The sequence below is a fragment of the Musca domestica genome, unplaced genomic scaffold, assembly GCF_030504385.1.
Source record: "Musca domestica strain aabys unplaced genomic scaffold, Musca_domestica.polishedcontigs.V.1.1 7, whole genome shotgun sequence".
Lineage (NCBI taxonomy): Eukaryota > Metazoa > Arthropoda > Insecta > Diptera > Muscidae > Musca > Musca domestica.
In genome coordinates, this window is record NW_026712383.1 from 11762019 (window position 1) to 11779075 (window position 17057).

General features: G+C 36.0%; 1 protein-coding gene across 1 annotated transcript; it reads left to right on the top strand.

Annotated features, from left to right (window-relative positions):
* Positions 1-431: 431 nt before the first annotated feature.
* On the top strand, positions 432-8122 carry LOC131806145 (odorant receptor 30a-like). The gene is made up of 6 exons (XM_059130083.1): positions 432-781; positions 2093-2231; positions 2299-2563; positions 2627-2726; positions 2798-3007; positions 7988-8122. Exons 1-6 carry the CDS (start codon positions 476-478, stop codon positions 8087-8089), a joined length of 1122 nt encoding a protein of 373 aa, XP_058986066.1. The 5' UTR covers positions 432-475; the 3' UTR covers positions 8090-8122.
* The last annotated feature ends 8935 nt before the right edge of the window (positions 8123-17057 follow it).

Sequence of the window (17057 nt, forward strand, 5' to 3'; positions counted from 1 at the left end):
CATTTATTAGTGGATGTTATTTTTTGAAAAGTTCCAAAGTTGTTCCAAATGGTGGAGGATATTCAAGGTTCGGCCCGGCCGAACTTACAGCTTTTTCGCTGGTATTATTGGTTTACACTCCGTCCAAGTTTTTTAGCAACATTTTTAATAAGTTCTAATGTTTACACATATAGTCACGTAAGTCCGTCATATATTGATTTATTGATATTTATACAAGGAGTATAAATCTATTTCATAAAAAAGGATTATTCTAAAATCAATTCTGACTACGACAGTGTCTACATCTATTTAGAAATTTATAAAATTTAAATATAACTGAAAACCACAAAACCGCAAATAGTTGCACAAAACCTCTGCTCATGAAAATATAAACATAAACAAATTGAAGCAAGGACAATCAGTTCAACAAAGACTTTGAAGGATATCGGACATAAAAACCTCATTTTTTACCTTACATTACGCTCCGTACTTCAATATGTTAATCGAGACCATTGAAGATGTACCGCTGTACAATAATTCATTGCGAATAATGAAATTTTGGTCATTTCTGCTGCGTCACGATTGGAGACGTTACTTGAGTTTGATTCCATACATCATCTTGACCACATCGCAGTTTGTGGATCTTTTCTTTAGTACCGAACCAATGGACGCGATTATAAGGAATGCCTATTTGGCAGTGCTATTTTTCAACACTACCCTGCGTGGTATTGCAGTGTGCATTCATCAAACGCGTTATGAAGATTTTTTGGAACGGATACGTGTCCTGTATATCGATATGATGGTAAGTGGGGGACACTTGATCATTTCCTACAATGAAATGGACTTTAGCGACACTCAAGGCATCCACATAATATTTATACCCTCAGCCATATGGCTACAGAGGGTATATATCATTTGATACGGCCAAAATGTGCCTCATCGAAATAACGGTTTTAGACCCTAGGTCTCTTTGGACCAAATCCGTTTCAGGACATTTGGAATCGATGTAGCGATGTTTGTCCGTCTGTCTGGCTGGCTGGCTGGCTGGCTGGTGCGTACGATAACTCTCGAAGGGAGTATCCGATTTGATCCAAAGTTGGTACATCGTAATATTATTGTCAAACTTAGATCGAGATCGGAGATGGCCGACACAAAATGTCAAAATTTTAAAAGAAATCCAATTTTGCTCCAACTTTGCGAATCCTAATTATTTCATCAGTGCTAGATCAGGTGCGAAAATGGACAATATCGGCTCACTCCATCAAGTGCCTTCCCCACAAAGGGTCAACATTTTGAATAATTACAACTCTTATAAAATGTGATGTAAGAATTCGGTTGTCTTAAAATTTCACACATCACAATATTTTTATAAACTCAAGATCTGGTGCTAAGATGGAATATATCGGTCCACTCCATCTGGTACATCCCCCAAAAAAGGTCGAAATTTTGAATATCCATTATCCTAATAAAACGCAAAATTAACATCTGATTCCATTCAGACTTGGCACATCTGAATATTTCCATCAACACAGGATCTATTATAAAAACGGTAGAGATCGGACCATTACTTCTGGTACCTCCCCTACAAAGGGTCAAAGTTTTGAATAACCAAAACGTTTATAACATCCGAAATAAGCACCAAGTTCTCTTTATATTTGACACATTCCATTATTTCTGCTAACAAAATATCGGTTGTGAAGATGGGATCTATCGGTCCACTCCTGCTGGTACCTCCTCCACAAAGGGTCAAAATTTTGAATATCCATGGAGCTGATAAAACGTAAAATTAGCATCCGCTTCTATTCAGACTTTACATATCTCAATATTTCCATCAACACAAGACCTGTTATAAAGATGGTAGAGATCGGATCATTTCTTCTGGTACCTCCCCACATAGGTTTCATGATTTTGAGAAACCAAACGCTCAAAGTAAGCCAAATAAACATTCAATTCTCTTCAAATTTCACACATACAAACATTTTTGCTAACACCAGATCTGTTGTGAGGATGATATATAGCTACGAACGTGTTCTGGTCAACGTTTGAATAACGCTGGGGGTATACATCTGTCGGCATAACCAATACTATTTTACTTGTTGATTATATATTTCAGCAATCCGAAGACCAATGGGTCCGACAAGAATTACAAACTATTACATTGGCCGCCAATAACATTTCCAGAGTCAATTTGGTTATGGGCACTTGTTCGGTCATAAGTTTTTTAATCTATCCAATATTTGCCACCACCAAAGGTAAGCAATAATTAAAATTAAAAAAAAAAATAAATAAATAAAAAATCTCTAAAATTGTGATTTTTAGTTTTACCCTTTGGCATCTACGTACCTGGCGTAGACAAGAATATTTCCCCCTACTATGAAATATGTTTCATAGTACAAACCGTAATGGCGCCCATTGGTTGTTGTATGTTCATACCATTTACCAATATGATTGTGGCCATAATGCTGTTCGCCATTTTAATGTGTAGGCGAATGCAGAGGAAATTGCGTCACCTGTGTCAGGTTACATCCGAAGAGGCCAGAGCCACAATTATTTGGTGTATTAAATATCAAACAGAGTTGATAAGGTGAGATGTGTGACGTATTGGAAGAGAATAATGGAATCTTAAGAGAGTGGGTGCTTTTTTCAGATATGTTAATACCATCAATGATTTGATTACCTATACAAATTTGTTGGAGTTTCTGGCCTTTGGTGCCATGCTTTGTGCCATGATGTTTACATTGGTCACGGTAAGTTAAGGAAAGCCTAATTTCCAACCATCAAATATTATTTTATTTTCTTATTTTTTTTTTTATTTTAGGTTGAGACAGTCAGTCAAATGTGTTTGATTTGTGTTTATATCCTCATGATTTTTGCCCAGAGCACCATTCTGTATTATTACGCCAATAAGGTATTCGATGAAAGTTTAAATGTTGGAACAGCTGCTTATGAGAGCGAATGGTTTGATGTGGATGTTGATACACAGAGAACTTTACGATTATTGATACTGAGAGCCCAGAAACCATGTGCGGTAAGGAATTTAAAATTTGGTTTTTTAGGGAAGATAAAAGTTTCGATGTTTGACTTGACCATAGTATAACCTGATCTTAGTTTATATGCCAGTAAGTTGGACATATTTTTGAAGTTAAGCAAAACAATTAACGGACAAATTGGACCAATTCGCGACAGACACTTTTATTTACCATATTACTCGGTGGAATCTCTCCGATCAGTAGCCGTCACATAAAATTCCATAAAAATCAATCGTAAAGAGGCCACCTTATAATGCCCGAGTTTGAAGGTCCAAGAAAAGGCTTAATAGTACTTCTTAGGGGGATAGGGGAATTTCTTAAAAATGTATGTTGAAAAGCATAGCTATATTAATTAATATATCCACGTTTTTAGGTCTCTGAACCGCATTTGGAGACCTTGGATTTAAAAAAAATAGTTTGGAGGATTAAGAAAACGCTTTAAAATCCACATATTGAGACCTAGGAAAATTATTTAAAAATCTATGTTTGTGTGTCCAGCAAAGTCTGTAAAAATCCTAGTTTGGAGTTTTAGGTAAAAGGTTTGAAAAGCTATGTTTAAAGCTCTAGATTTTCTTCAGTTCGAACCTAAATTCTTAAAAATGCAGAATTTGGCTTTATAAAATTTAAAAAAAATCCTTGTTTTGAGGCCTAGGAAAATTCTTAAATAACCCTAAGAAAAGAAAATTCTTAAAAAAATCAACATTAAAATTCCGGGAAACTCCTCAAAAGAGCGTCTAAGAAAAATCTTTGAGCTTCAGGTATAGAAGAACGGAAAATTAAAAAAACAAAAACAACTTAAAAAGCTGTAAGTTCGGTCGGGCCGAACTTTTAATACCCTCCACCAATTTTCAAAAAAAAAACCGTTAAAAATTCTGTTAAAATCTAAAAAATGCCTGTATGTTAGGGTCTATACGACGACGTGGACCTGCATAGGCACCTATATTCAAATGCGGAACTTTACAAAAAAAAAATCGGGGAATAAATTAGCTAAAATCATCTAAACACAGAATACAGGGAGATACCATTATATGTTGGCTATACCAAAACGTGGACCTGCACAGAAAAATTTCTGATATAGGCTGTAGTATCCATTACGAACTTCAAATACCAAATTTGAAACAATTTCGGCGAATAATGTCGCTAAAATTATCGAAGTACCGAATATCGGGAGGTACCGTTATATGGGACCTATACGAAGACGTGGACCTGCACACACAATTTTCTGTCATAGGCTGTAGTATCTACTACGAAACTTAAATACCAAATTGGAAACAATTCCGGTGAAAAATATCGCTAAAATCGTCAAAATGCGGAATATGGGAGGGGGTGGGTACCGTTATATTGGGGCTATATCAATAACAAAAGTCCTGCAGACATAATACACATTTTAGTAAAATTTAATCAACCTACTTCATTTCGTTCGGAAGCTAGAGTAATTTCCACAGACAGACAGACAGACGGACATCCGTAAATCGACATCGAATTTTATGCTGATCAAGAATATATATACTTTGTGGGGTCTAAAATTTATATTTCGAGGTGTTACAAATGGAATGACATACTTAATATACCCTCCATACTATGGTGGAGGGTATACAACTACAATTAGAGAAACGAATAACAAATAAAAATTTGAAAAATCCAAAATTTTTGTTTTAAAATTGTATAACATAGACCTTCCCAAAAAAGTGTATATAACGGTTTAAATCACTTAACATTGGTAACTATGTTGTTATGATATCGTAACAAGTGTCCTGCTCGAGTGCATTCCAAAGAGGGGAACAACAATAGACAAGTGGTCATAAGACCCATGAATTATTGTACTGTAACCAAAGACCGAATGTAAAGAAGTGTAAAGATAGGACAAGACAAAGTCAAAATATGGCAGCCTTGTGAAAATACCTCTGTTGTTACGATATCATAACAACATAGTTACCAATGTTAACAGATTTCAACCGCTAGGGCAACATGGAATTTTTTGGAAAGGTCTAAAGCATAGAATTTAGAATCCAAAATTTTCCAATTTTCAAATTTTTATTTATTGTTCGTTTCTGTAATTGTGGTTTTTTATTAAAATGTTTTTTGTTCTTTGACCGTAACTGCCCAGACAAGTTTTTTTCTTCCGGCTACAAGCACTGACTAGGATGGAGTTGCGTTAATAGTAAAATTAAATTATTGTGAAATCATATTCTCTAAAAATTGTTAAAATTTGGTTATCGATTAGGCCATTCAAAATATCTAAAATGTTGAGACTACGGCTATTTCTGAAAAATGTATTCAAGGGCTTATAAAAGTCAAAATGTGGACATATTCTAAAATAATTCTGTGAGGTGAAACTTCAAACAATATAACCAAATGGCATGTCTCCATTGGAATCTGAACACCTTCGTTCGCTCTCAGATTTATGTACACGAACTAACCCGTTCACACCGCATCATGGGCCATTCATAGTAACATGGTTCATAAATTCTTATTTTTATACCCTCAGCCATATGGCTCACATGGCAACAAAGGGGATACATAATTATACCCTACACCACATAGTGGTAAGGGTGTTATGTCTTTGTGCATCTGTGTGTAACATGGATAAGGAAACGAGATAGACCCATAGTTCCTTTTGGTGATCAGCATAGAATCACATTTTGAGTCGATTTATGCATGTCCGTCCGACCGTCCGTCTGCCATGTATTTTTGTAAGCAAAATGCAGGTCGCATTTATTATTCGATTGAGATGAAATTTTCTATATAACATTTGTTTGGCTCAAAGACGAACCCTATTGAAATTGGTGAAAATCGGTCCAAATTTAGATATAGCTCCCACCAAAAATCTTCATCAGATTTAAGATTTTTTGTGCAACAAATGGCTAATATCAGTCCAAATGGTGTTAATTTTGGCACTTCCGACTGAATTCAGTATAGAAATAAGTACTTTAAATTTGGTGGAAATCGATGCAGATATAGCTATAGCTCCCATATATACGTTTCATTCGATTTGGTGTTTAAGTCCCTCATATTCGTAATATACACCCCACAAAAATGATATTTAGTACCAGATATTAGGTTCAGCCCAGCAATACATGATTCAAATTTTATCAAGATCGGTTCAGATTTGGATATAGCCCCCCATATATCTTCGTACGATTTTAGGTTTCTTTGCACCAAATGGCTAATTTCAAAGCGAGGGAAAAGTTGCACTTCTGAGCGAATTCATTCTGGAAACTAACATTTAAAACTTGGTGAAAATCGGTTCAGATATAGCTGTAGTTCCATAAATATGTTTCATCCGATTTCATGTTTAAATCTCCAACTTTCGGAATATGCACACTACCATAATCATATCTTGTACCAGATATCTCATTTAGCTTAGAAATGCCCGATATAAACCTTTCTTTTACGAGAGCTCTATTAAATATGCATTGTGATGTAGGTTATCCTTACTGGTTTTGTACTGCCAAAATGTGCCTCATTGAAATAAAGGTTTTAGATCCTGGGTCTCTTTGAACCATTTCAGGACATTTGGAGTCGATTTAGCAATGTCCGTTCGTCCGTCTGACTGTATGGCTGGTAGGTGCCCACGATAACTCTCGAAAGGAGTATCCGATTTGGTCCAAACTTGGTACATCGTAATATTATTATAAAACTTGTAGATGAGCAATATCGTTCCACTCCTTTTGTTACCTCCTCCACAAAATATCGAAATATATATATTTTTTTCTACATAAAAATAGAAAGTATAATCTGATTTTGCTCGAACTTTGCAAATCCTAATTCATCAGTACTATGTCATGTGCGAAAATAAACAATGTCGCTTCACTCCAACATTTTAATGAAAAATGAACCTCACACAAAGGGTCAAAATGTTCAATAATAATAACTCTTATAAAACGCGATGTAAGTGTCCGATTGTCCTCAAATCACACACATTTCAATATTTTTAATAACCGAAGGTTTTCTGGTACTTCCCCTACAACGAGTTAAAATATTGAATATCCATGAAACTCCGATGCCATTCAAACTTCTCATATCTTAGTATATCTATCAAAACGACATCTGTTAGAAAGATTGCAGAGATCGGACCATTCATGCTTGTACCGCCCCCACATAGGATCAACGTTTTGAATAACTAAAACGATTATAAAATCCAAAATACCCATGCGGTTCTCTTCATATATAACACATCTAATTATTTCTATTAACACATATTCTGCTTTGAAGTTGGGATATTTCGTCTACTCCTTCTGATACCTCCCCCACGAAGTGTCAACATTTTGAATATCCATGAAGCTCATAAAACGCGAAACTAATATCCGATTCCATTCAGACTTGGTCCTTTACAATATTTCCATCAACACAAGACTTGTTATAAAGATGGTCGAGATCAATTAACAGTTAAAATTGTGGCTAAAGCGGTACAGTTATTGAGGGCTATACCAAAAATTGGACCTACTTGTCCCATTTTCAAAACTAAAAGTCCTGAAGACCTAAAATTATTTCGTTCGGAAGCTAGTTTTATTTCCACAGCCAATCAGACGGACTGACATGGGCACGGAATTTTATGATAATCAAGAATATATGTACTTTGAGGAGTCTAAAATTTATATTTCAAGGTGTCACAAACGAATGAAAAACTCCAAATATTGTGGAGAGTACTCGTATTAAATAATAGTAAAAGCTACGATTGAATTTTTGGAAATTGAGTATCGGTTGAAAATGGTCGCTAACATCCCGAAGGTCAAGAAAACTTCCTACGAGTACTTGAATGTCCGTTCTGCATTCTTTTCAAACATGTCACACCTAATACATTAAAATTTCGTTATTTGGAAGTTCTAGCATAATTTCTTACCCAATAGGATGTAGTTTAGAATTTTTGGTTTCTTACGGGGCAGAAACATGGTACAAAACAATTATAGACATAAGCTGACCTTGTTTACTTCATTTCCTTTCTTAATTTTAATGTCTTTTTGTTTTTCTCATTTCAGATACTGGTTGGCCGTGTTTATCCGATGAACTTGGAACTGCTGCAATCATTGCTCAACACAACTTATACTTATTTTACCCTATTGCGGAATGTTTATGATTAAATGGTTTGTTAAATTAAATGCATTATAATGATGTATTCTACAGGGATCTTAATATTCGGTAAAGTCCTCGAAGATATTACGTTCGGCGACGGTGGTTGCAAAATATTTAAAATGTTTTCTACGGTGTCGGTGTGGATTGCAAAAGCAACTCTATTGTTAAGAAAAATTTTCTGCATCGCCTTCATGAAGCTAAATTTCGAATTAAAGATGTCTATCAACGATCAGCTGCAATGCTACACCTTACTGTCAACTTCAAAATTTTCTTATAATTTATATTTTTAGACAGAGTTTTAGTCAGAAAACCTTATGTATTACATTTAAACTCATTTCTAATATAATTTATAATCAACTCAACTGTATTTTTATGGAAAAACGAGGTAATAACAAGTAAAATCTCCCAGCCCCCAAGATAAATCCACCAAAGGCAGGGGGCCTTATTTCGGATTTTATGATCGTCTTGGTTATTCAAAATGTTGACCCTCTGTGGGGAAGGTACCAAAGAAATGGTGGGATTATAGCAAATCTTGTGTTGATAGAAATATTGAGATTTGTCGAGTCTGAATGGAATCGGATAAAAATGTCGTGTTTTATGAGCTTCATGAATATTCAAAATTTTGAACCTTTGTGGGGAGGTACTTAATGGAGTGGACCGATATTGTTCATTTTCTCACCTGACCTAGAACTGATGCAAATATTAGAAATTGCAAAGTTGGTGCAAAATCGGGTTATCCTTTTTCTGTCTGGTTTGACGATATATCTGGATGATATGCGCTTTAACTCTCCAAGGGGATTTACTTGACTGCTAACAGAGGGTTAACATTTTGAAGAACCATACACGTGGAAATCGGTGCCTTGTCATAATCCCCACGAAAAAAAATTCCATTACAATTATGGGAATTATGACCGTTATTTTCTCAGCCTTAACCACCATAAAAATGGGGATTACGTAAAAAAAATCGGTCGTAATCCTCAGAAAGTAGTGGTCTTTATTCCCATAAAAATAAGAGGGGTTATTTTTCAAAAACGCAACACTCTTGCCTTTCCAATATGGTGCCATATGTGCTGATATCTCTTGTAATTCTGAAGATATTAATCATGATTTTCTCCACTGATATCTGTCTCATTTCTAAAGCTTTTTTAAGTTGGCGGCCTTCAGTCGGGCCTCCACATTTTCTCCTATAGGGCATGCCCAAACACCGGGTATGCGTTCCATAGGGAATTATGACCCACTCCATAGTTACAATAGGAATTATGTCCGGGCATCTGAAAAAACACATTCTTGTATGTTTCCCAATATTTACAATACGTACAGGTGTCCTGGCAGCACCACATATGTTAAAAAACACTTTTAATACCCTTCACCTTAGGGTTATGAAAAACTAGAACCAATTATGACCCACAAATACAAATTTTTAGACATATTCGTTGGAAAATGTGGCAAAAATCATCAAAATACCGAATATCGAGAGGTACCGCTATATAGGGCTATACAAAAACGTGGGCCTATACATAAAATATTTCGTCAACGGAGCTAGAACTTATTATGACCGACAAATTCCAATTTTTAGACAACTCCATAAAAAAATATGACAAAAATCATCAAAATACCGAATATCGGATTGTACAGTTATATGGAGACTATACCAAAACGAGGACCGATTTATCTCATTTTCAATACCAACCATCCTAGACACCATACAAATTATTCTGCTGAATTTTGGCGCTCTATGTCAAGTAATGTGGGCTGTATCGTGATTTCAACAGACGGACAGACAGACAGACGGACATAGCTAAATCGTCTTAGAATTTCATGCTGATTATGAATATATATACAATATGGGGTCAATGACGAATATTTAGGGATGTTACAAACGGAATGACAAAGTTAATATAGAAGGTGGAGGGTATAATAACATGTATTGTTACGTACTTCGTAGGTTCTCCCTGAGCTCTGATTTCTTCGACAGTATGTTTTAAACAATTCTCCTTTCAATCAGTCACATACATATCGTGCAGAACTGCCTTCGTAGCACTCTCCGATGGTATCTTACATCCAAAGAAAAGAAGGAATGAAATTGAAATTTTAATAATAAATAACCCTCGAAAATGAAATCGCAAAACATGGCCACAATTGGCAAAAAAAGTATATTATGCGATTAATTCCAACGAACACAATTACATTTAAATTACAATCATTTATTTATTCCCGAAGGAAATAAATTGAAAATAATGTTTGAAGTCAGGGAATGAGATGAAAAATACATATGTATGTGATATAATTCACAGCAACACTAATATTAAGATATAAATTTAAAACAATCAGAATTAAATATTTTAAATATAAAGATAGAGAGAGAGAGAAAGTGCTGGGTAGGAGAAAGAAAACTAATATAAATAATAATAATTAACTATTATAATTAACCGGTGGCGAAAATTATGCCTTGTCGTTCGCCTGAAAGTATGCTAGTGTTGATGTCTAGGATAGAGAGATGTAGAGTGTTTTAGATATGCATACTAAATGTTACTAAATTTGGTATTGGGTAAAGAAATAGACCTGAAATTCTAATATATGATATTGAAATGGTTTTGGACAGAAAAATATTCTCCATGATGAACTTCTAAACTTCTATTTTGCAATTAACATGTACAAGTAAATAGGAAAAGCTTGAATAATATATAAAAAATTGAAAATGCGAAAATTTACTACGATGTATGAAGTTTAGATTAAACTAAGACCGGCCGAACTTTGAATACCCTCCACCATGTTAAAAACACCGAATACAGCCATTAAATTGGGGTCTACTCGGAGACGTGAGCCTGCATAGGCAACTTTTGTCATAGGCGTTACAATATTCAAATACGAAATACCGCATATAGGAAGACACCGATATGTACAGAAGAATTTTCTGTCACAGCCTTTAGTACCCATTACGAACTCAAGATACGAAACTTGAAAGGATTCCGGTGAATAGTGTCGCTAAAATAATCAAAATACCGAATATCGGGAGAACCGTTATATGGGGGCTATATGATGTCGTAGACCAATATATCCCATCTTCTAACTTGAACTGCCTGCATACAAAAGACTGATCTGTGCTAAATTTTAGCTTCCCATCTTAATTCATTTGGACTCTAGCGTGATTCCAACGGACGGATCGTAGAATTTTACGCTGATCAAGAATATATATAGTTTGTTGGGTCTAAAGTTATTATTTCGATGAGTTACAAACGGAATGACGAACTTAAGATACTATGTATGGTGGAGGGTATAAAATGTTGTTAAACTGAACAATTGATGAATTTTGAGTACTAAAAAGGCCTAACACGAACTGTTGGAATCTAAAATATTTAGATGGAATTTCCGCTGACGAAGTAGCGGGCAGTTGCTAGTATATATTAGGAACACATTTTATGGTTAAAGCCGTATTTTATTTGGCTTCATGCAATAGTGTCCTATAAATCATAACCTAAGAACGATGAAGTCAAAGACGGAAATATTCTGCATCAAATTTCACTATAAGTCACCAAGGAAAGGAAATCAGAATTTCCATTGTACATCAAAAAAATATGCTTCAATGTTCCCAAAAATACCCGAAATATTTTCTAATTTTTTTTTCTAATGCTAAAATTCTGCACAAGTTCATGAATTGTTTATATTATTTTAGTGCTTTATAAATTCAATAAATTGCTATGTTATGGCACACTTCATGTAAAAGAACTGTAACTCTTTGGATTCTACAGATACCAAAATGTAATTTTGATAGTATTATAAAGTAAGATTCGTAAAAAATCGATAACATGAGTTATCCCCCACTTTAAGTAAATGAGCGTCATAACTTCTCTGTATCCATTTAAATATTCTACCAACGTTTTCTATTAATCTACTGGCCGCCATACATTGCCCTTGAAAGTCTGCGTGAATCTTTGTGTGTTGGCAGATAAGTTAATTCCGATTTCAAGGCGATTTAGTAACACCAAATAAATTCGTAAGAAAAAAGAAATATTAGCAAAGAAATAAAACACATGGGTGTTTAATTAAAGTATCAAAATAAGTTAATGGCAATTATAGAAACAAAGGGCGTATTAAGCATTGCTAGAATAAGAAACGTCTGAAAGTAGCAATTAATATTAATTGCATTATTTGGACCAGACTTTCTGTGAAATATGGCCAAATAAATATAAATGATTAAAAAGAGGAGAGCTGGGATTCTATCTATTGTGGATTATAACATGTAAAAAAATATTAGGTCAGTAGCACAGATTTAATGAAGTGTCGTTGGTTTTTTTTTTGGCTTTTTTGAAATTTCAAATGTTATACGTTTTATATTCTTTAGCATTATATGTTGTGAATGTTTACGTTAGGAGAAAACCTATTCCCCCTTTCTAAAGATGTTTTAAATATTCCAATTAAGTTGTCTTTCTAACCTTGTTGGCAGCAATATTACAAATGAAAACTAGTAAAGAAAGGACAAAAATCGGGCAGGCCGACAATATGATATCCCACATCACTATGTGTACATGGTTGACATTTCCGTAACGTAATAAAATAAACGTTTATATATTGGGAATTTATGTTGTTGTAGCTGATTAAACTTCTAACGCCAAATTCAAGAAGGACGTAACCTGTATGGGTTGACTCCACAACGATATCGGAGTTAGATTCATCTAACCCTAATTGGCAGAGCAATGAAAGGGGTATATCGTGGGCCTGTGCCAAATGCTGGTCAGGTGTTCGGCACACTGCTGTTAGTCCGGACCCAAAACAAATCCGGATTTTAATTGTAGTAAAACTACTTAGTTTGTCGCGACAGCTTTCTCACTTCAGCTGCGATGGGAAGGGGATGGCCTACATGACATCTGTGAGCACGTTAGGGTGAATACCGTTCAGTCTTGCTCGATAACCCTGTTGATCTAGAGGATGAATCTTCTACCCCTCTGCTTCTCTCTAGATCATTAAGGTCTTTCCTCACGTGCCTAGGCGGAGGATGCCCATCCACCAGATGGAATGGCTCTGTTTATAACACCCAAACAGCATTTTATTATGCTAATGTACTTGTAAGATTTCGCCTCCTCATGTAAATGGTCGATAGGTGTCATGAGGTGGCAGCCCGTTGCGGTTTTGAAAACGGAGATCCAAGAGGAGAGTTTATTTTGTCCACTGCTTAACACTAACGTCAGTGGACACACCGGAGCCGTATAATTTTATGGAGATCATCAAGATGAAGTATGAGTCTATTTCGCTTCCTTTTCCATATTACAAACAAATGCACAAGGACATTATACCTTCTACCAAAGCGGGGTCCAGGTTATACAATGCAGTTAAGTTCAGCCGGGCCGAACTGTCAATAGGATAAAGTTGAGAATTCCAGCCCAATCCTTTCCCTAATACCAAACTTTGTACCATTTAATACTTTTCGTTCAAAATAGGGGGTATTTCTAAATTACAGCCAAATCTGAAAAACAAACATCACCTGTAATCCAAATATCAAATTTCAGAACTTTATCCGTACTTCCAATACATTTAAAAATTAAAAAAAAAATCCGTTGAATAATACCACTCAAATGAAAACCTTTATATGGGGGCTATACGAAGACATGGTGCTGGATAAGTAATTTTTTGTGATAGACTGTAGTAACGATACATCAAAATACCGAATAAAGGGAGATATCGTTATATGGGGGCTATACTAAGACGTAAACCTGCATAGATAATTTTCCGTCGGGAGTTGTAGTACTCATTACGAACTTCAAATGCGAAATTTGACGCAATTCCAGTGAATACTGTCGCGAAAATCCTGGAAATACCGAATATTCCGGGGTAGCGTTATGTGGATGGTGTACTAAAACAATTCTCTTCCAGAGTGTTAACTACTCAGAGGGAACTTCTTGTGTGGATTTTCAGACTATTCCATTGAAAAATGTAGCAAATATCATCAAAATACCGAATATCGGGGATACTGTTATGTGGGGGCTATACGATATCGTGGAGCGATGTAGATAATTCTCTTCCGGGGGATAAAGTACTCACAAGGAACTCCTTGTGTGGATTTTCAGACAATTCCATTAAAAAATGTGGTTAAAATCATCACCATTGTATGGGCGCTATACGATATCGTGAACCTAATAGAAAATTCTCTTTCAGGGGGTAAAGTACTCACAGAGAACTCCTTGTGTACATTTTAACCCAATTCCATTGAAAAAGGTGGCTAATATCATCAAAATACCCAATATCGCGGGATACCATTGTATGGGGACAATACGATATCGTGGACCTATATGGAAAATACTCTTTCAGTGGCTTAGGTACTAAAAAAGAGGTCCTTCTGTGGATTTTAAGCCAATTCCATTGAAAAATTTGGCTAATATCATCAGAATACCCATAATCGGGGGTACCGTTAATTGGGGGCTATACGATATTGTGGATTTATGTAGACTATTCTCTTTCAGGTTCATAGAGAACTTCTTGTGTAGAATTTCAGATAATTCCAATAAAAATGTAGCTAAAATCTTCAAAATATCCAAAAATACCAAATTTCAGATTACAAGCACTTTTTTGTTTACCCAATGCCAACTTTATCACAAGCCTACCAGCAACAGGAACCCAATACAAAATTTCAAAATTCAAGCTTCATCAGATCACGCTAATCTGTTCCAAATTTAGTACAATTCAGTACAGTTCGTACACTTAGTACACATTTCCAAAACCACCTTTATATATCAAACTTACTTACATTTCAAGTTTTTAGCTCTTTCCGTAACCTTAAAGTTCGTATTTCCAAAAATCCTTTGGGACATCTATCCTGCACTCCATCAGTGATTCTCATTACAAAATTATAGCTCATTCCAAAGTATTTAATTTTAGTACATTTTACTACTTTTCGTACCTTTTAAGTAGGAATTTTCAAAAACCCATCCTCATCACACGCCAACGTTCCAAGACTGAGCCTCGTGCAAAGTTTCAAAATTCTAGCTTCAGCTATTTTGTCTGGGCGTTGATTCTCGGTCAGTCAGTCAGTTTTTTCGCTACTTCTTTATATTTACCGATTTAATATGGAGTAGTAAAACAACATTTATTTGAATATTTTAAAAATCCACACCCTACAAAATTTTGATTGCAACGAATTATACCCCACCATATGCGAACAACAAACAAAGACACCGGCATTGCCTTCCTTCCTCCGCGTTCCGACAATAAACAATAATAAATGCTTAAATGGAAAGTTATTCGCAGCAAACAGTTGATTGTCATCTGCGAGAACAAAAAACAATCTCTGCCAGCGACAATAAAATCTTCAGGCAATGATTAGGGAACATGTTTTGCAACAGGACAAAAATGAGGATCGACGGCAGCATTACGGCAAAACAAAAAACACATACACACACACAAACGCAATAGAATATGTGTCTAGCAATATAAACAGGAATCAATTTCCATATTGAACAGCTCAAACATAATTGAAAAGAGATTAAAACGGTATTACCAACAACGGAGATGGAGGTAGATGAGAGTGCAAAGAAAACATGTTGTTGATGAAGCAAAAAAGAAGAAGCAACTCACTCCCCCCTCTCCGTCGTATTTTTAAACGGATATTAAAGATTTAAGCACTCATTGTATGGTATGCAATTATCGGTATGCAGACAGAGAGAGGAGTGGAGAGACAGAGGGAGGGTGGGGAGTGTGGTGTACAAAACAGTTAAGTGCTTACGGCAATACGTTTGACAAGTTTAACAATCAGCAAAATATAAACACAAGCAAAACCTAAGAGCAATGAATTAAAAGCATTCCACACATCGCGATAGCATGATTAACAAACAATGAAGGCAGGGGTGTATATATTTATGTACATATTTTAAATACAGAGGTGCTGTTTTATGAGGACGAAATGAAATGTGGTGTTATGAGTGCCAATTTTTGTGAATAGGCAAAATAATAATTACTAAGGACCTATCACGGTGGGCGCGTCGCAATGGACTAGGCGTGAACCCATCAAAGACAGAGCTCATTCTTTTCACTAAAAAACGTAAATACCCTTCATTTACACCACCGAGACTAGATGGAGTCACATTAAACCTCTCACCAGAAGCCAAATACCTTGGCACTATCCTTGACCGCCAATTAAGTTGGAAGAGGAACACTGAGGAACGAGCTAAGAGAGGCTTGATCGCACTCTATTCCCGTAAGAACTCCATAGGTAAAAGCTGGGGCCTCAAACCACACATCATTAAATGGATGTATGAGTCAATCGTTCGCCCCATTCTAACCTATGGATCTCTAGTATGGTGGCATTCTTTGAAGATGTCAACCTACTCACTACACATTAACAAAATTCAAAGAGCCGCATCCCTTCTAATAACGGGTGCCTTCAGGAGCACGCCTCAAGCAGCACTGGATACTCTACGGAGCTTAAGTCTGCTGAGCATACATGTTGAGGAACAGGCATTCAGGAGTGCTCTTCGACTCAGATAACTAAACGAATGGCGCAGTCAAACCACAGACCTGCTGGTCACGAGGAGCACTGAGGTCAGCGGTCCGGTGACTATATATGTCGATAGTCAAGCGGCACTGAAGGCCTTAAATTCCTTTACTATCAAGTCTAGGGTTGCTTTGAACTGCAGGAAAGCCTTGGAAAACACTGGGTTGTCCATCAAGCTCTGTTGGGTTCCTGGCCATTATAACATCCCAGGTAACGAGACTGCAGACGAATTGGCCAGGCTAGGATCCGAATCAACTGCAATTGATGTAGATAACTCGGTTAAACCATCACTGTGCCATTTCCTACAGATCATTTACAGACATTACTCTGAGAGAATCAAAGAAAATTGGCTGGACGAAATGGGATGCACCATCTCCAAAAGAATCTGGTCCACACTCTCAGAGAAGAGAATAAGGTCGCTGATGTCATTGTCAAAATCTGATCTGAAACTTGTGGTGGGTATCATCACAGGTCATTGTAAGGTGAGGGCTATG